At 42.0% G+C, this 19,962-nt stretch overlaps 1 protein-coding gene across 2 annotated transcripts; it reads left to right on the forward strand.

The window, feature by feature from the left end:
- The first annotated feature begins 350 nt into the window (after window positions 1-350).
- si:dkey-175m17.7 (uncharacterized) lies at window positions 351-16,050 on the forward strand. Of its 2 annotated transcripts, none has more exons than XM_037467881.2 (4): window positions 351-445; window positions 9,073-11,165; window positions 11,574-11,876; window positions 12,742-16,050. In XM_037467881.2, the coding sequence occupies exons 2-4, from the start codon at window positions 9,089-9,091 to the stop codon at window positions 13,005-13,007; spliced, it is 2,646 nt and encodes an 881-aa protein (XP_037323778.2). In that variant the 5' UTR covers window positions 351-445; window positions 9,073-9,088; the 3' UTR covers window positions 13,008-16,050. The 2 variants fall into 2 exon arrangements, with proteins under 2 accessions (XP_037323778.2, XP_037323777.2); XM_037467880.2 differs by lacking the exon at window positions 351-445 and adding an exon at window positions 1,421-1,758.
- Window positions 16,051-19,962: the final 3,912 nt, after the last annotated feature.

Consider the following 19,962-nt stretch of genomic DNA (forward strand, 5'->3'; position numbering starts at 1 on the left):
AGTTATGCATGCATGAGTGTTAAACAATATACAACCTTTTCATACATCATAGATACTCTGAAACACTTATATGTATGTAGAGTGCCTCAGTAGTGAGTGCGAGGGTGTCTCAATGGTTAGTATTCCTAAACGACTCATGTTAATATCATTCATTACAAGTCCTCCATTTAAAAGGTCACAGTTTAGCTCCACACCCGCCCCACTTTATTTTTCAGTCACTCCCACCTTGTCAGTCTAAACGCCCTTCACCTGTTTACACACCTGCCTCTCATCAAATTCCCATTTAGTCTCCTGCCACACACACACACACACACACTTTGTCAGATTTTTTTTTTCTGCTTTCAGGCCTGACTCAGGCACTTGTTTTCCGACGGGTCTCCCGTTGCCGACCCGCTAGCCCAAGTCCCATTTCTCTGCCTGCTGTCTCCGGAGCTTTAAATAAAAGGTCAGAGATCCCTGGGGTCGTGTGTGTGTGCATTTGGGTCCACACACAAACTGTTACTGTCACGGGTTGGGCTCATGTCTTGTTTTATTTTGTAGCTTCATGTTTCTGGTGTCCCTGGGGTAACGTCACTTCCTGCCTTGTCCTCTGATTGTCTGTTTCCACCTGTGTCCAATCACCTGCACCTCCCTTGTGTATTTAAGCCCTGTGTGCCTGGTGTCCCTTGTCGTGTCATTGTTAAATGTTGCCTGTCGTTGTTGCACGGCCGTCCTCAAATTGGATTTATTAAAGAGCACTTGTTGGGAAACCTCTGCGTCTGAGTCCTCCCTCCCTCTACCTGCACAAGCCGCTGTGACAGTTACATATATCTCCCCAAAGAAATAATTCATGATGTAAATCTTTTTAAGTATTGAAAGTCCTCATAATGCAGAAAAATGGCCCCTGTGCATTTTATAACACTAGATAATACAGCCTGATTTACTTTCACACACCCCACTAATATTTAAACATGTCCCCACACCCCCAGCAGCTTGTATCTGTATCTCACTATTACTGTTAACATAATGCAGTATATTCTTTGTTAATACAATATATCTTAATGTGTTCATTGCATATCTGGTTCATTTTACACACATCAGCACTTTACTGCTTTCACTTAAAATGCTGCATTAAATTGCTGTAATTTAAATTGAATAAATGCAGTGGAATATAAAGTACAAGATAAAACTAAAAGACGTACAGATCAAATGGAAATGCTCAAGTAGAACCTCAAATGTGTGCTCGACCATCTGAGTCGTTCTCTCCTCCTTGAAGATATGTTGTTGGTTCAAAACCCTCTTCCCCCCCTCCTCCACCAGTCCGCAAATGCTGCGTGCTCGGCCCCGAGCCCTCCATCTCGTGTGCTTCGCCATTGGTCTGGGATGATGTCATCCACAGTGGAGACAATAGAGCCCACCTCCCCGTCAGTGTCTCCTCACACGCGCACCGCAGCTCAGAGTGACACACGCTCAGTGACGTGACGCCAGCTGAGTTAGCCAAGCACTCCAGATGACATTTACTCATTTACTCATCCGTCTTATCTAAAGTCCAACAGAGCTGTGCATCTTCTATTCACGCTATATATATTTTTTTTCTCCCTTCCGCCCCCCCCCCCCCTTTTTTTTTAAATCCATGAACAAACGCGCAGGCAGGGAAGGTGTTACACATCTGGATCAAACCAACGCAGCGGGTCGTGCTACTCGAGCCCCTACACATGAGGTTCTCTCATTCCGATCGCGCTTACACGATGGAAACACTTGGGGACTGCCACGCCTGATGTAAGTGATGCTTTGATTTGTTTTTTTTGTTTTTTTTAGTAACGTTACTTATCGTCGCTCGGGTCGGCCTCGCGGTCCCCGAGTGCAGCCGCTGTCACATCACTACGTGTTGGTCGGCTTTACAGAGGAGACGCCTCCGTAGTGTCTCTGAAGCGTCTGAATTGGCCGTCACACCGATGCCACATGCTAAAACCACGCCGCGCACCCTCGTGTGAGGAGGTCTGCGGTTGTGATTGTTTGCCGTAATGCGCGTGTTTTATTGCGGGAGAACTGCGGACACGTGAAAGGAGCCAAGTGGGAAACAACAAATGGACGCTAATTTTACACATCTGCACTTGGTCGGTACAGGCCTGCTGGGGGGGGGGGGGGTGGGGGGTAGGGGGGGGGGGGGGGGGGTCTGTCGCACACATCGGCTTTATTTGCCATCACGGTAAAGGTTCCAAAAATGTGCAGCGAAGATGCGATTCAAAACACGGAGAAGCCGGGCAGCGCGCCACCTAGCGGCTGTATTAATCGGAACTAGTAGATGTTTCCTCGCTGGACCGCAGAGCGGCAGCCCTGTGAAAAAAACAATGCAGGGGAAGAAGGTACATATTAATAGCTGGTTTATTTTTCGCTTGCGGTGGTGCTGATGAGATGCTTCAAAGAGGCGAGGAGAAGCAGAGCAGGAGAGATGCAGCATGAGTTTTTCTCTTTCAGCATTGCCAGTAAGTAAGTAAATCAAAAGGATATGAAGGTACGGACACACGTGTGTTAGTGGTTGATTTCTAAGACTACATTTGGATCAAACTTTCAGTGTAGTAATGATTGACGGGTGCACAATGCATCTAAACAACTGAAATCATCAGCTATGGGGAATCCACTATCAGGACACATATGAGTCACTGCTGTGAATTGGAAGGGAGACCAAGCCGTGTAAGGACCATCCCGCACTAAGCATATATTACTGAGGTTAATACGGCTCTGCAACATGACCGGGTCACTTGAAGTGTAGTCTAAACTATCATCCAGCACCCTGGCTCACAGTTTGGAGCTGCTTTTGTTCAGATTGGGCAAAAGATACTGTCAAGGTGACTCACTGCTTTTCTCATTTTAAAACTACGCTGTTTGTATTATGCTTCAAATAGAACATTGTTTAAAGTGACTCTAAGGAAAGATGTAGTGTTCATCTGGATCTTACATTCAAAGAAAATTAAAAGATTAAAAAATACTAAACTCAACATTTCCTATTCAACAATCAATCAATTAATCAGTCTATTTGATTTGATTAATGAAACCATGGAATAGTTCAGGGAGAGAAAATGAATGACCCTGCCAATATTTAGAAGCTATTTATGAAATGTATTTACTTTAAGTTTACTACAAAGAACAAACACAGTGCCGAGTATTTGGCAGAATGATTATGTCATCAATCAACTTGAATAATTAGAACTTAAGAAAAAAGTGAATAATGTTCTTAATCATTTTTCAGTTTTCTCTTAGTCAAATTTTCAAGGCCAAGAAAACATCAGCAAGGGCCTCTTTTTGTCCGGACCTAAAGACTTTTTTGTGGCATAAGACAAAGAAAACCGTTAAATCTTCACATTTTAGAACCACAAAAATCTTGAAATAGTTGCTGATTAATTGTTTCAGCTCTTGTTTCCATGTGCTATCCTCTGCTCTAGCTGTTCCAGTCTACTCACAGCTTACAGATCGACCTTACCCTTTCTTTTACCCAATGCATGCTGGGATAATCTTTGATTCTGAAAAGAAACAAAAAGATTAACAATGGATGGATTATTTGCAAACTGAACAATAGAGGAACAAGTATTTATCATAACAGTTGAAGATCTAAATGATCCATTTTATGTTAGAATCACTCCCACCATTAATAATGATAACTTCACTCAGGGTGTCTTCTTCTTCTGTTGACGCTGCAGGCCAGCTTTACTGTCTTTGAGGTTTTCTATGAGGATATGATGGTGGTCTTGTGTAGTTTGCAGAGGGGTAAAATAAACAGAATGTTATTACCACAATTTACCCAGAAGGATGTTGCTGTTTCTTTTAAGGGGTTATTTTTCTCAGGGGAAAAGTGTTTTTCTCATTCCAACGAGTTCCTGGATTCTCACGATGTAGAACATCTTTCCCTGGTTCGGATCAGAATACACTCTGAAACCAAAAACGATCAAACACAGAACACACAGAGGCTTTCAGCGTGTAATATTAGACCACGCTTGATCGGCTGTTGTCTCAGCCAATTGATCTGAATACGCTTTTCACGCCTGTCTGTTTGACAGTTTGTTTGCAAAAACATCATGTCAAAAAAATGACATTTTGTGCACAGAAATTACTACATTTTGTTCATATTTGGGAGTCAGTACCTGTGCCAGTATGCTTTTTGGATTCTTCAAACGTTTTAAAGTATATTGAAAGCACGTTACTGCTCTTATCTATATGTGACAGGGCTGAAATCCCTCACACAAATTCTTTCTCTAAGCGGCTTTTGTCACTTTCTATTCTTAGTATATTATTTAAGGATTCAGTCATTTTTTTTGTATTTGTTATACAATTGATTTGCTTTTACCATCCTAATGTGCCATGACTTTGTGCAGGCATACAGTATAGCCTAAAATCCCTGGGCTGTTGTAACTGATTAGCATTGGTCTGCTCCTTCATTCAAATATTTGACTGAGGGATTTTTTCAATATGTCTAAATTGGGGCACAGGCAGGAAATCTGGGCCACGGCAAAGAAATATTGCTCTGCAGCAAGAGTAACACAGATCCCATTTTACCTGCTTTAAAAATGTAATAAACATAAAAATAGCTTAGCCTTGTATTATAACAGTGCCTATCCTCAAAGTCAGGTAGTATCAGTGTTTAAATTGGTTTTGACTGAATAGAGGAGGGAAATGAGAGATCAGCTCAATGTGCCCAATCCCGCTGGCCACTGATTGGCCAGTTTGTGCAGTTGCTTCCATCACTTTCCGTCAGCTGACTGTGGAGATTGGGTGATGTAATTATTCTGACTTCCCCCTCAGTCGCCTGCAGTGCTCTGAGTTCTGATGAGACGGTAAAACAAATCAGTTTACAGTGAAAAGGCAAATTCAGCAACATGCTAACAAAGATTAGCAGTTTAGATTAATTTGCCTTTTCAAATCAATCAGGCAACATTTTAGGAATGCTATTAATCATAATATGGCTCATTAGGCCATCATTGTACCATTATCATGGCATTGTTGACAAAACCCATCATCTGGACTTCTGAATCACAGCCAGGTCATCACATCTAGCAGGACTTCAGGTTGCGACTCATTCTGCTTTGTCCCAAATTATTTGATATGTGACCTGAGCCTGAAAAGTGAGAGAGCCATAACTGTTGTGAATCAAAATTTTCTTTATGACCCAGATGTTTATCATTTTGTCCTTTAATACCTGTTTTTCCACCCCACTTGTCCTGACAACATAAACCGTCTTCAAATTATTTGGAATCTGTCGACTCGAACAGTTTGATAGGAGCTCATGAGCTTCATGGTAATGCATCAGCGACTCCTCGGCTGGGATTGGTCATTTTGCTTCAGACTATGCGGAATCTTAGGTCAGGATCACTAACAGGAGGCATAGGAACCATGGATTTTTTTGCACCCGATTATTTGCCTCACATACTACTCAGGTTATAGCAAAAGTTTGACAAACCAAACAAAAAGTTATGTATATATTAGTTACCAACTGTAGCTTTAATCCATATAAAAGAAACAACTGTTTAGGCTGCTGAAGGTTACAGTGGCGAGAGGACAGCGACACCTGAGACTGTTTACGCCGTCCAGAGCCTGTTGGGTCTACAGCACATCTGCTCAATGACCCTTGACAGGTTGCTGACAGCACAAATCCGTCAAGGTTTTTTTTTTTCTCTTTTTTTTTTTTTTTTACACCTCACATGTTGACACGGCGGCCTTCTCTGTGGGAGCCTGTTCCTTCTTCCAACCTGATTATTGATTTCAGATATGATATCAGCAGTTTATGTAGACATACTGTAGGATCTGTTAGGTATTTTATTGTGAACATATTGGTGCTTTTCCCCTTTTGTGTCCAGTGGCCACCTCTCTGTTTGCTTACACAGTATGTGTGAACTACCATTTATGGACCTCGAGTGGACATCAAGGATGTTGAGCTGTCTTTTGACAAAAATGTCCTGCTCATCTGCCCCTGGAAACAAGTAAATCCGATGACTCATTTGCAGTCCCGCTATCTCTGGAGTCTTTTTTGTTTCTCTTTTTCACTGTGATGGAAAATAATGTTGTTCAGCAGCAAGACATTCTCCAACTCCAGCAACTTCACCCGCCCATAGTTGAGCTGCACATTCCAATATTATTGCCTGTTTATTTTATTCTGGTCTGGACCACCCTGCTGCATCGGTGTTTGGCTCTCAGGTGCATTTTTGCTAAAGGGGCTACATCAGGGCGGGGAACGGAACGATCTCCATCAATCTTGCGCGGTACGACAGCCATTAGTTCCCAGAAACATCAGCTTGTCCACCAAAAAATACTCACTTCACTGCCTCTGCAGCTGGAGATGTACTGAGATGTACTATGTACCTCAATTCTACACTTTGCCTAATTATTGTAAAGCACTGTGAGATTATTTCACCATAACTCATGCCCTGTCCTATCATCATTTCCATGGCACACTCTGTGATCTGTTCTCTTTTCTCCTCCCAAGAAAAAATGAATGACTTTGTATGGAACTCAACAGACAAAATAACACCAGCTCAGATTAAATTTAATTTTATGAAATATGACACAGTCCAGGGCCTTAGGCAAGCCAATTATAACTATTTGCGTTATTGCAGGTTTTGCTCAGGTGCTTGGGAAAGAGTTAAATCATCTGGAAACACATTAGCATGTGCAACGCTCTCCTCTCTCTGGCTTATGCCTGTGACTGTAAAGCTGTTATCTTCATTATGCTGGTGGGGTAGCAGTGAGGCGTCATGATCTCCCCTGCAGGCTCATGCAGTTCTCGCTAACAGAAACCGAGTGGCACTGCTTTTATATGAATTACTTTGCTTTTACACTTTCATGTGCTCAAATTTGGAGGCCGGTAACGTGGTTCCCAAGCTTAGCATACGTTAGCATTTCCCCTTAAATATTAAAATACACCTAATCGCGCACATACACGTTCCGCTCTGCTCCGTGATCCACCCTGTGACATTTTTAGTTACTGAGAATAAGCGATGTCCCCACCTTCTTATAGGATACTCAGAGGCTGTTATGTTTCAGTTATTCTGAGAGGAACTCATGACTCATTCACACTTTAGTGTAAACTTCTGAAGTCAATTATAACAGGAAGATACATTATGCATCCTCACATACAGATACGAGCTGTCTGATGTAGAACATCGCTGGAGTCATAAAAATGGTATTCAGCTGTCACTTTTAAAAAGGGTTGAGCTACCGATTGAGCATAAACACACACATGTTTAGGAATTTATCATTGTGTTGAGTTGTATCCAAGCAAACAAACACACACACAACAGCACTCAGCAGGCTGTATGTTGGACGAGCAAGTGGCTTACAGCCTTTTAGCAGATTCCATTAATATGTTAGAAAGCCCTAGTGCTTAATTAAACACAATTTTAATTAAACCTCTAATCAACAGCGCGCAAACCATTTTACAGTTTAATTCTCGTAGGTGGAAACTTTCTGCCCTCAGGTCCAGTGAACAAACGCACAAAGATGCCAGGATATTTCAAGTTTTGACAAGATTTTAATTGATCTAAACCAGTATCTGCATCTTAAAGCATCAAAAAATTAGAAATTTGAATGGAGACGATTAAAAGGCAATTGGCTCTTTGGTGGCACCGCTAACAACTCCTAAAGGCCCACAATCGGATGATGGTTATTGTGTATAGTCCATATTCTTTGTGTTATATTTGTAGAAAAAGTAAAGCATTAAAAAAGAACATTTTATGCACGTTATAAGCCGTTCAGTAATGGAGTAATGCTTCATTAAAGTCTGTGTTGCATTATATGTTAATTTTGTGTCCACATGTGGCAGTGAAATTTGAAGAGACATCGCTTTGTTTTAACATTTTCCACCTCTGTGTGTTCTGCTGAGGCTGTGACTATGACTGAGTGAAAAGGCCACTAGCCTGCCCGCACTTTACAGTGTGTGAGAGCAAAGTGATCAGAGTGATAGTGACTTCCACCATGATAAACTGGGTCAATGTTACCCCCACCCCCTTCACCACAGGCATGTCTGAAAAAGGGGGGGGGGGGATGAGGATACCGTCACCAGACTCTGTGCGTGGACATGGGGACACTGGAGCTTGGTTTGCTTTTTCCATGGGTTGGTATGTGCACTGTGTTGGGTCTGAAGGCGTCCCCTGGATTATTTGGACGTGTTCCTTCCTCCCGGGTAGTCTGTGGTTTTCAGTGTCACATTGTAATCCGTCCCCCTGTATTTTCTCCCGACCCACTTTGTTTCTGCCAGTCAGTGTTGTCTTAAGTATCTGTTCTTTCCAGTCCCGCTTTTAATGTCTTGGTCTTCCATTAGCAAGATTCTTGCAAAATATGGATTGATGGGACTCTGGTTAAATCAAAAATCCACCATAGGAAACACTGTTTTAACAACTGTATTTGATGTACAGTGCAGTTACAGGTTTGCATGACGTTTGGTGGGCAAATATGAACAATGTTGTTTTGTACCTTGACATTTTTATTTAAATTACAAAAAAAAGCATATTAAGCTATTAAACCACCAACCATCAGCTCATTATTTTATGCAACTGAATGTGTCTTTTTAAGAATAAGGACTCGTCGGAGGGGTGCAGTGTGTTGCAGCTTTTGCGACAGAGCTTTTAAGAAGCCTCACTGCCATCAGGATTAGATGGGATTAATTGAGGGCTAACAGCAAACAGGTGCACACTCGTTTTTATTTGGAAGCCCTACAAACATAGGTGAGCAATTACTGTCTGGCAGGTGGCCCTTTTATAAGAAGTTAAAAGACTGTGATGTGCATGTCGAACTGGATTTGGCGTAACCATCATGACAGTGTTATCCATTTAAATCAAACGTGCACCTCACCTGAAGTTTCTCTTTATTCAATTTCTCCTTTCACTTGAAGCAAATGTAAAAGGAAATATGTGTGATATGTTAATGAAAAAAAGCTGTTGGTTGTTGGTTTTGTAATTTTTCGTGGTGTGTTTTGCAGATAAATGAGCTTAACAGTGCAAGCAAAACGGTGTTTTGTCATTCTTGTGGTGGATTTGGGTTTTTACCTTACGTTTCCTAGTTTCCTAACGACTCTTTCTGTCTCTCTCTCCTCTCACCATCGGACAGCTGCGCATAAACCCAGATGCCTCCTCTCCCTCTTGATGAGCGTATAGTGGTCATTCAGCACCCTAAAAACGTAGCCCTGTGTGATGCTTCCCCACAAACCATCCCTCAGCACTCCTCTCAAATATCAGCCTCTTCCAATGGACACCATACTCATCTCCACTCTTCGAAGTCCCACTTCTACGCACCCTCGTGTAAACCTCTGACTCTCGACTGCAAGCGTAGATCCTCTCGTGTGCAGAAGCTCAAGAGCGATCAACCTGTCGCCCCAGCAGGTGCCAGACCCATCCCTAGCCACTGCCATAGCAACGGCACAGTAACTCTCGCCCCACGGCTGCCCTCCCACACACATACTATTGATATCAGGGTGACAGTGGACAAAGGAGGACATGGAGGAGGAATCAGCAACTCATTGGGGCGCAGTGGAATTGTAAAAGGTGGCAGAGAGAAATGTGTCTCTTCACAGCTGGATCGAGGACAATGTGATAGGCGGACTGGAACCGCAGGGAGGCCGGGTGGTGCCGAACTCAAGTCCCAGCGAAGTCGCCATAGCCAGCAGCCGTCTTCCCCCGGGGGCATCCTGCAATTCGTCCCGGCCCAGGCGCAGCAGCGTAGGTTGAGGACGGAAAAGGAAAACACTAGTTTTTTAAACAGAAGTGACCAGGAATTTCCTTCGCTGGATCACAAGAAGAATTCCAAACTGGGAACTGCCCATCAAAGCCATAATAGCCTAAATCTACCCTACCACCAAAATTCCGTCCCTGTGCCCCGTGCCGCCATCCTAAATTCCAACTATCCGTCGTCCCCTCTCTCCCAACCCGCCCGTGTCCCCGGCCCCTTTCAGAAAGTCAGCCAGCCGCAAGCGTCCCGCACCAGGGATCTCCGCCCTCACATTCTCCATGGTCTACCCCTCTCCCCCTGCTCCTCCCACGCCGGAGGGTTCCCCAGCCCTGACCACACCTGCACCATTGACTGCACCCACCCATTCAGTTGTGGCTGCTGGAGGTTAGTAAGATGCATAGGCTGTAAGGGACACTCGGCCAACTGCCGAGAAGGTGGAGGGAGCACTTCCGCATCATTTTCATGTGCTCATAATGCTGGAGCAGTGAAGAGAGGAGGCAAAGAAATGGGCTTGAGGAATCTCGGTGGGTGTCTCTCCACCACCTCCACCTCCAACACCTCCTCCTCCAACAGCACTGTGTCCGACTGCCGAGCCAACCTGTTCAAACCTCTCCGCTGTGCCTCCTGCTCTGGGGAGGCTAGAAACTTTGAGAGTCCAGCTATCCTTCGCAAAAAACTGGTTGGGGGGTGCCTGCCGTGCACCCCGCTGTCCTCCTCGGCCCCTCTCCGGGCCATACAGAGCTGCGTCACAGGCTGCAACCCCAAAGCCTCTCAAACAGGCAGCTCCACCTGCAGCTACTGTAGCAGCGACCCCATAGTGGTGACATTTAACCCTCGCAGGTGCAAACCCCCAGGTAGAGGCATCGGAGCCACTCATCAGATGGGAACGCTCCAAGCCGATGACGACGACTACAGCGTGCGTACGATCTGGCCTGAGGAACTGGCCAAGAAAATGACCCATTCTAAAGCCCAAAAGAATCACCCGGTGATGGGTGTAGGAGCGAGGAAGAACCCTGCCACCCAAGTCCAAAATGGCAGTAACAGACCAGGCCTTGCCCTCCTGGACTGTCAAAACCTGCAGGAATACACGCAGTCTCAGTTTACAGACCGCGCTGGCCGACGTCGGCTTCAGCAGGGAAAAATGGCCGCCCTCGACTTCATGGGCCGCGGGTCGGGGTCGGGGTCCGGGCGTGACGAGGGACAGAACTCACTGAAGAGGCTCTTGAATAAAACAGGAGACGCAGGAACAGAGCAAGACGGCGATGCAGCATATCCGCGCTCCCCCTCTCCGCGCTCCTCAGCTTCTCCACCGTCGCCTGTGTCCTTTTCTCCTCCGCCGTCCGCTCCGTGCACTCTGATCAAACCCAAGCCCTGGCAGAGGGACAGGGAGGGAGGACATTCTCTGCCGTCCGCTCAGTCCCTTCACCTGGCCCTCAACTCCCTGAACAGAGAGCAAGATGAGGAAAAAAGCAGAAGTAAGGAGATCTTATAATTCACATCCCGAGTACAAGTGGGAAAATATTCACCATATCTATGAAGTAACTCATCTTTTACTTCTGTCATTTAGCAGTTTGGTTGGTTTTTAGTTTGACTTTTCTGACTGACTTTATACGTATGTTTTTTTTTTTTATTTTAAATATCCATCTACATTTGGGAACATCTAACAAAGTGCAAACCATCCAACCTCTTTTATGGACAAATAATACAGATGATCAGCTTTCTGACTAATTGGACCCGGTTTTGAATCAGTGATTTTATTGGTGATTTAGCCCCTTTATGTTTTGTTTTAAAGTCTTTATTTTCTCATCTCTTGCTCTGTGGCAGCCCAGCCTGCTGCAGAGAAATATTTCATCACCCTTTCTCTTTGTCTTCTCTTCATCCAGTGCACCTTTCTCTGCCGCTGTCCTCTTCTTTGCCGGCTTCTCTGTCCGATGAGACGGCGATGAGTCCTGATGCGGAGAACGCCGTGGTGAGTCCCATCCTGCCTTTCCTTTTTCTGGGGAACGAGAGAGACGCCCAGGACTTGGACCTGCTGCTGCGCCTCAACATCGGCTTCGTGGTCAATGTGACCACGCACCTGCCCCTCTACCACGTCAGCTCTGGATTGCGCTACAAAAGGCTGCCAGCCACCGATAACAGCAAGCAAAACCTTCGGCAATACTTTGAGGAGGTCTTTGAGTTCATTGGTGAGAGACGTCATTGTTTTTGTGAGTTGATTTAGAAGAGAGAGATTCTATTGAGTTCAATCTGACTTCAACAGTCATCACTGACTCTGCTCACGGCACCACGCTGTGGTCGAAGAGATTCACCTTCAGACAGGTTTTGTGTGACATGGATAACTTTGTTGTGTTAATCAAAAAAGGTGGTGTATCGAATGAAATGTTAAAAAGGGCTATGGATGATTACCGCTTTATAGCTTAAAACGTCAATGATAGCTCACATTTAGGTTTTCACCTGGCTCAATTACTTATTGAGGATGTGACGATACACGTCATAGGGCGTGCTAAATGGAAGATTGTTGTAAGAAGGATTTCTCCGGTGGATGCTCTGTTGAGCGATGAAGCTGATCTTTCCTGAGTAGTTGTGCTTCCTGTTGCTACATGTGCCATGATGCATAGCGCACTTAATCTGATAAATATACAAAATGTCACTGAAGGAAATATTCATACACCTGAACTGATAAATACAGATAAATACAACAGTACACCTTCTCCATTCAAGTTGCTTTCCTACACAAACTAAGTATTGTATACTCAGTGTAAACCATCTACCAAAGCTCGTAAAACTCTGGATTTCTTTCCTTGTCTCCAGCACCGTCACCGTCATCTCACTATACGCAGAAAAACAACTCATTTTTCAGCTGCGTCCCAAAGACAGAGAACGTGTGCCAAAAGAAGCAGGCGTTTCTAACACTCAGATCTCAGATAGAGATGGGGTTGACAATGTTTGGACAGTGTTGACATTTTCTATATAATCACCATACAATGATGAGCCAGTTTTCTTCTTTGATTCTGTCTCATTCTAAATCGGTTTTGTCCTTCTCACCAACAGAGGAGGCATATCAGAGTGGACAGGGAGTGTTGGTACACTGCCAGGCCGGCGTGTCCCGTTCTGCAACCATTGTCATCGCCTACCTTATGAAGCACACCCTCATGACAATGACGGATGCCTACAAATACGTGAGGAGTCGTCGTCCAGTGGTATCTCCCAACCTAAACTTCATGGGCCAGCTTTTGGAGTTCGAGAGGGACCTCAACTCCGGCGTGACTCCTCGTATCCTAATGCCGAAGCTCAGCGGTGTGGAGACGCAGGTGTGAGGAAGGTCAGGAGCGTGTGAAAGTACCGATTAAAGCAGTATTGAAAAGAGTGCAGCAGATTTTAGAAGAGTGACGTGGCCACAAATACTTTGGTGGGAAAAACGGTGGTGTTTTCGGCAGACAGTGCACTTTTAATACTGTGAAACACAAGACAAAACACCGGATGCTTCAACACGCGACCATCACCCAGTATACTGTTTATAAGAAAATGTGCCAATATTTTGTGGGGACCCAACGTCAGTCTCAGATCTCATCTTTCTCTGATGCCTCTTCCTATTTGTTCCCATCGTTTACATTCACAGCCACCAACGGAAATACAACGACTGTGTGGCCATAAATCATAAGCGCACGCTGAACGGATATGCAAATGTGGAAAAGGATCACTGGTGATGTGCTACTCCCTCTGCAACACCAGGTTGATGTTTCCACCACATGTAGCAGCAAGGATATGAATACAAACTTTACATTCCATTATCGCTGACTAAATTGTCACAAAGACGAGAGGAATTCATGGCGTAGACCACAGTCACTGTTTTCTGAAACCTATTGAAAAAAAGGGACAAACAGCTCATGAAAATACCTATTGAATGGTTTTGGTTCAGTAGCATTTTAGAAGAAAAAAAAATTGAAAGGGTGAAATTATACTGTGCACCGACAGGGTTAGAGTACACAATATAACTGTAGAAATGTGTGAGTAAAATTTAGATTTAAACACATTAACTGCATATTTGAAATTACAACTGAAGAATACTTTGAGAGAGTTGCAAACTATGGTTTACAATAAATTTGACCGGAGCTGTGCGTTAGCAGGTTCTCTCCTAGTGTAATATTGCGCTTTAAAGACAACTCACCATCTTAAGCTGTGAGGTATATGTTTTTGTCGGTAAATCATTGAGAAACTACATTATTTAATGGATAATTGAACCAAGAAAATAGTTTTTTGTGGTTTTGCATGAAACTGACCTGTCATAGTGCACAGACAGGTATTTTGCCATGTAGCACATGGTAGTTTGATATTCAGGAGACAACACAGAAACAACAGAAAAGAGGTCACATTTAACACTTACTGTCTGGTCGGATAAGTAGAGAGAAAATGGTGTGTGTTAATAACTGCTCGACCGTAGCGCTTTTATTTTGTAACCCTTTATTTCAGATATTTGATTTGACTGCACATCCTGCGGCAGATTATACATGTTATTTCCAACAGTACCAGTAAGGGATAAAGGAAACAAATTGTTTCCCTACGCTAAATCCATATTTATTATTTTTATTCCTTTCTCAACGAGGTTGAAAACAAACAAGCAGTTTTTTAGTGACGGTGAATTCTGAAAGTTGAGTGGTTGCTCTTCATTACTCCCTGTTCTATTCCCTTATTGTCTGTACTGAAGTTCTTCACTGTGTTCCTCCTGACTATGCATTGCTTTTTATGTAGGCTTTTGGTTTAATTAGAGAAGATTAATTCACTGTGTTATTACGGTCATGGCCTGAGTCTTACTCAACACACCTTCACACACCTGCAGGTTCAATTTTCTGGTTTAACGTAATACAAAACCTTATATTAGCCAAAAAAATTCTAGAAACTTATTATTATAATAAACAGTGGAAAAAGACTCATAGGCTCATACATCAACTATAATATAGGAAGTAAGTGCAGATTTATACTTATAGTGTTCTACATGTTGTGAAACAAAATCATACAATCTACAAACTCCGTATTATATCAGTTCATCCTTTGGGGAGAATCACTGACTGACTGGATGAATAATGTTTTTCTAATCCGGTTGCAAAGGGATGAGAATATTTTGCACATTTTCTAAACAAATGCCACACAAAACCGTACTTTATGACTCAAGCATTTGCAATGTTTTGACAGCATTAATTGTCAGATATGACAGAAAGATTCAGGTGAAAGAAGTGGGGACACACATTTTATTATTTGAACTATTTGTGTTCTCTTGTCTTCAACTGCGGAAACAAATAGTTGTGCAGTCGGACTCAGGATAGTCCAATCAAAACAAACTTTTACACCTTGACTTCTCACAGTTCCTAAGTATTTGTTGTTATTTATTTAAATATTTTCACCAGATTCCAGTTGCCCTTTTTCCAGTATTTAGGAAAATACCCTGTTCCGAGTTTCCTTAACCAAAATGCCTTCGGTTTAGCCATATTTAATCTGGTCCTCCCATGTTGTCATTATATTTATGACTTTGTAGAATGGTCCTGGGTTTTGCCTGGTGGATTTGTTTTCTGTCAAAGTGACTTTGATATAGGCTATATATTTTTCTACAGTCAAACTGCTTCATTGTGTTAGTATACAAACTTACTCTGACTGTATTTACAGTTTTTTTTTTTTACATGAATCTTTGTTTTGTATGAAAGGCTGTTCGGACAGGATGCCATCTTCCAACTCTGCAGAACCAATGAGGATCTTGAGCCGTGCTGTGCGTTGCAGTGTCACTGTTATCAGACCTCAGTAAACGTGGGTCAACATACCGCATTCCTGTTTTTACCTCTCGCCTTTACTTTAGTGGGAGAGACTTCCACCTAAACATGCTGTTTCCTCCTCCAGTCTCTCCAGCTCAGCTCACAATTGGTGTAGTATTTACTGTTGAAGGCCTGTTGCTCCTTTATTTTTATACAGACTTTATATGCAAAATGGCTGTCAAAGCAATTTCTTTAATTCCAGGCAGCATGGACTTGTTCAGTGTTGGCCTCAGACGTTTGTACTCAGAAATGCATCAAAAGCCGACGGACCTTTTCTCTTTCATTCATGTGAACTGAAAAGCCAGTGTTTCTGTGGGTTTCAGTGTGTGTAGAAAAAAAAACCTCTTGTTTGTATTTTGCATTTGAAAATGGGAAAGTTGATGCAGTCTGAATGATAAGCTTTTGAGAACATGGTTTATCCGTGAATTGCTTTATTTATGGTGACATGATTATTCCTGTTTGTACTCCATTTTGATCATTGTGTTTTTTCCTGTACCAAATAATGAGTTAAAAAGACTGGCTATTGATTGATTCAAAAGACTGATGATGATGATGATGATGATGATGAGAAGAAAAAAAGCAGATCACCTCCTCCCTTCCTAACGGGGGTAAGAACTCTTCAGGTATGACTAATGTAGTATTGCTGTGCTGTTTAACCCCACCGCCTCCAAAAAAAAACCCAAACTCATGTTATCCAACCTGTGATGCTCTTCCTTTTAATGATGGATTGTTTCTCTTAAGCCAATGTAATATTTTCATATTGTATTAACTGGTCCTAGTATTTAGACAATGTTTTTACCTCCATTTACCAACTATAGTCTTCACAATTCTTTGAGGTGCACTGTGACAAATACAATGCTGCTATATCACAAGGACTTTTATTTTGTAGGTCACATTTAGCCAATGCAAAAGTGGTGAATATTGCTAAAGGTGACCCTTGCAAAGTGGGCTTGAATACAGAGGCACTGCTTACATTGTTCCGATTCAATCAATGCTTTATTATTGTTCTGCCTTGCTGCAGTGTGTTACCTGCAGACTGACTGTGTGCACAACAATAGGATCTGCAGCTGTCCCTGTTGATCTTCTTTTTAATGCATGACACAAGCAAAAGAGAGCAAAATGTAGCAGTGAAGTATTTCTAAAGGCCTACGTCACTGTAGTCAATAAAACTGTGATGTTGCTCTTCTTGCAACAGTGTTTATTATTTGGGAAATGTTGACTTGGTTTGCTGATAGTTTCAGGATTAACTTCAGGCAGTATGTGAGGAAAAGTCCATTCGCAGGAATATTTGGCACAAGGTTAGACTTTGTCATCTGTCGACATATGTATTATACGGTTTTGAGACGTGCAGCATATTACGATAAGCTTTAGGTGTAGATTCATAATTTAACTTAAATTAAATAAAGCAGAGAAAAGATACACTAACAAAGATAAAATATATATATATAATTATGTTTTGGCCATATCATTTGGTCCTGAATGAAATATCTCAACACGTATTGGATGGATTGCCATGCATTTTGATACAGTCATCCATGGCCCCCAGAGGATGATTTGTAAAAAATGCACCTGACTTCCTATGCAGCATTGTTTTGGGGTTGAAATCTGTCTGTGTGTCCAATCATTTGGTTTATCACCAAGTCCATGCAAAGTGTGTGTCTTTTAAACTGAATCAAGATGTTTAATGTAAACTTACTAAAAGTCAACACATAACTGTGGGCACGTTAGGATGCTACCATTAGCATTCAGCTCAAAGCACGCTGGTCCTACGCCCACCCGCATGGCTGTATACACCTTCTTATCTTTTTATGACTAATCCACATCTCAAAAAGGTACAAAAGCTGCATTACAGAGATGTGTCTGCCAAATGAATTTAACAGCTCATATTAACATTATTGTGATACAACCTGCATTTGTGTCAGTTGCTATATTTCAAGTTCGAGTTACAATCATTAAGGTAAAACATTTTTTTTACAGTATCATTTTGGTGTGAACTGTAAAAAACTGTTTAAATCCAGGAACATCTGCCGTATTTACACTACATGTATAATGATATCGCGCTCAATAATACTAACAGAATATTGTATCTCGTTTAATTTGCATCATTACACAACAAAATATACTCTAATTGTAAAAGGGCTTCGGCCATACAAATCTCCCATCTCAGACAAAAAAGTCCCTGAACTAGGGTTTTTAAAACCATTGTGTAGCACTATATAATATGCAAAGCATCAAGTCAAGTTATACTGTACAATTCTCAGATCTGTAGCAAAGTTATTATCTCAAATATACACAGGCCTTCCATGCATCCGTTACCTCCCAAAGAAGACTGAGGTTAAGAAGCTTCACAGTTACACAGCATCTGTCCCAGGGAGTCACAAGGATGTAGGTGAAGAAAGAAAAGCGCTTTTTATTGCGGTGTAGATGCATTATGTGACACACTCCACAGAAAGACAGTTTGAGGAGGTGCTCTCTGGAACAACTGAGTTCACACTACATTTCTTCCCGCCATTTCTTACAAGTTTGATTAGCAGCACCTCTGATTAATCTGGTTTCTGAATGGGTGACGGCATTGATGTTTTCCCATCAATTGATTTGGTTTCTGTCTAACCTTCTTTTTTTTTTGGTTATAGCTAAATTTGATGCAAATGTTACTGTAGTAGCATCCTAAAGTGTGCAGTCCATAATCCGATGTCTGGATTGTGAAGTTGTTCTTAATGTTCATTTCTAGTAAACACACTGGAACTGGCTTTTTTCATTAAAAAAATAGAAAATAGAAAAAAAGAGAAAAAAATAATTCCTGAGTCTTTTGTTTTTATTAATGTTGTTTTTTCTTAAGTGCACTGAAAGCTTCAGTTAACTCAATCAAACAATGAACACATTAAGCTGGAGCTTAATCCACTGACAGATCACCAGCCCTCTTTGAATGAATTAAGAATGTGTCTATTTGGAAAGTATTGACAAGTCTACATTGCCGTCAATACAAACGGCCAGTTGCAATTGATGATTCAAATGATCACCCCACCCCGACCATTTCCCATCATGACATAAGAGCTGGTTTGGGATTCACAGCTGTGTGATTGAGCACCCGGGGCTGATTGATTGTTGAGAGGTTAAAACAAACTCACTGCCTGGCAATAACCACTGTGAATAAAAAGCATGAGCAGTGAAAGGCAGGGCTGGACCGACTGCATGCAACTTTGAATTTTATATTGATTTCTCAAACTCTTATATAAAAATGCAAGTAGGAATGTGGGATTTTTCCTGTTAACTATATTATGTTTAGCCATGCTAGAGGCGATGCTGTAGGGATAGTAATGTTGCTCTGCCCACATTGATCCACTATATTGGTCCAGATTTTAAAAAATTCAAATATAAATTACCTTGAAAGTTTGTAAAGACATTCATGGTCCTCAGAGGCCATACTTTGTTGTTCCCCAGACATTTGGTCTAGTGCCACACTGAGGTAATAATATAGAAGAATACAGGAAACAGGTCTAAAATCTGTCAGCTGCAATCTAATTATAAAAGAAATTGTATGGAGAGCAAATGAATGCCCCATGACTCAAAATATAATATACTGTATAAATAGGAATCTTGATCCTAATTAAAAAATCACACCAATTTCTAAATATTCTATGGACATCATCCCCAATGTTTCCATATTAACAATTTGCATCCCGGATGTTGGCAGATCGGTTTTCACGTTCCTGGAAATGTTTCACTACATTTCATTTATTTAAAAGAAATGTGTCTGTCATCACTTTACGGAACAGACAAATTGTAGTCGTTAACACAATAGCTCATCAGCCACTGCCATATGATGGGTCATTGTGGTGGATGTTTTGCTGTGGTTCGATTCTGTAGACAATTGAGGTGCAGCAGCTGTTAAAAGCCCTCAGTCATCAGACATCAACGCTCACAGTCACGCACATAATGCATCTAACATTTTATTCTTCAATATCAACACCTTGCCGTTGAGCTTGAAACCTGTTCAGCATTTCCGTGTCTGTGAGCCAATCACTGGATCAATGGCCCAAATGGGCTGAAATGAAAATCAACATGGGTCCAATATGTATTCACATCAACCTCCCCTATTGTCCGCATGGATTAAAATCTAGATGTCACCAGGGTGTTTGACCGGGTCATGAAGGTTATATTTTAAACAGTTTGATTGAGAGGGCAATGATGATCTAACAATAGTACACAAGTGGATGACAAATTAGTTTCATGGTCTCATTCTCCATTAGTTAAACTCACTACCAAACTGCTCAGATTTGTATTTGCGTCACCGAATATTTTTTATTTTTTTTATCAATCTAGAAATCCAGTGAGGCTGTCAGCTTTGCGGTCTCTAGACTTTAGGGCTCCAGTGAGCCATGACAGTAATTAACTTCAACTTAATTAGGATTATTAATTAGTTTGAAATAAATACACTAGATGTAAATTATCTGTAATATTTATAGCATAA

The sequence above is a fragment of the Pungitius pungitius genome, chromosome 16 (assembly GCF_949316345.1).
Source record: "Pungitius pungitius chromosome 16, fPunPun2.1, whole genome shotgun sequence".
Classification (NCBI taxonomy): Eukaryota; Metazoa; Chordata; class Actinopteri; order Perciformes; family Gasterosteidae; genus Pungitius; species Pungitius pungitius.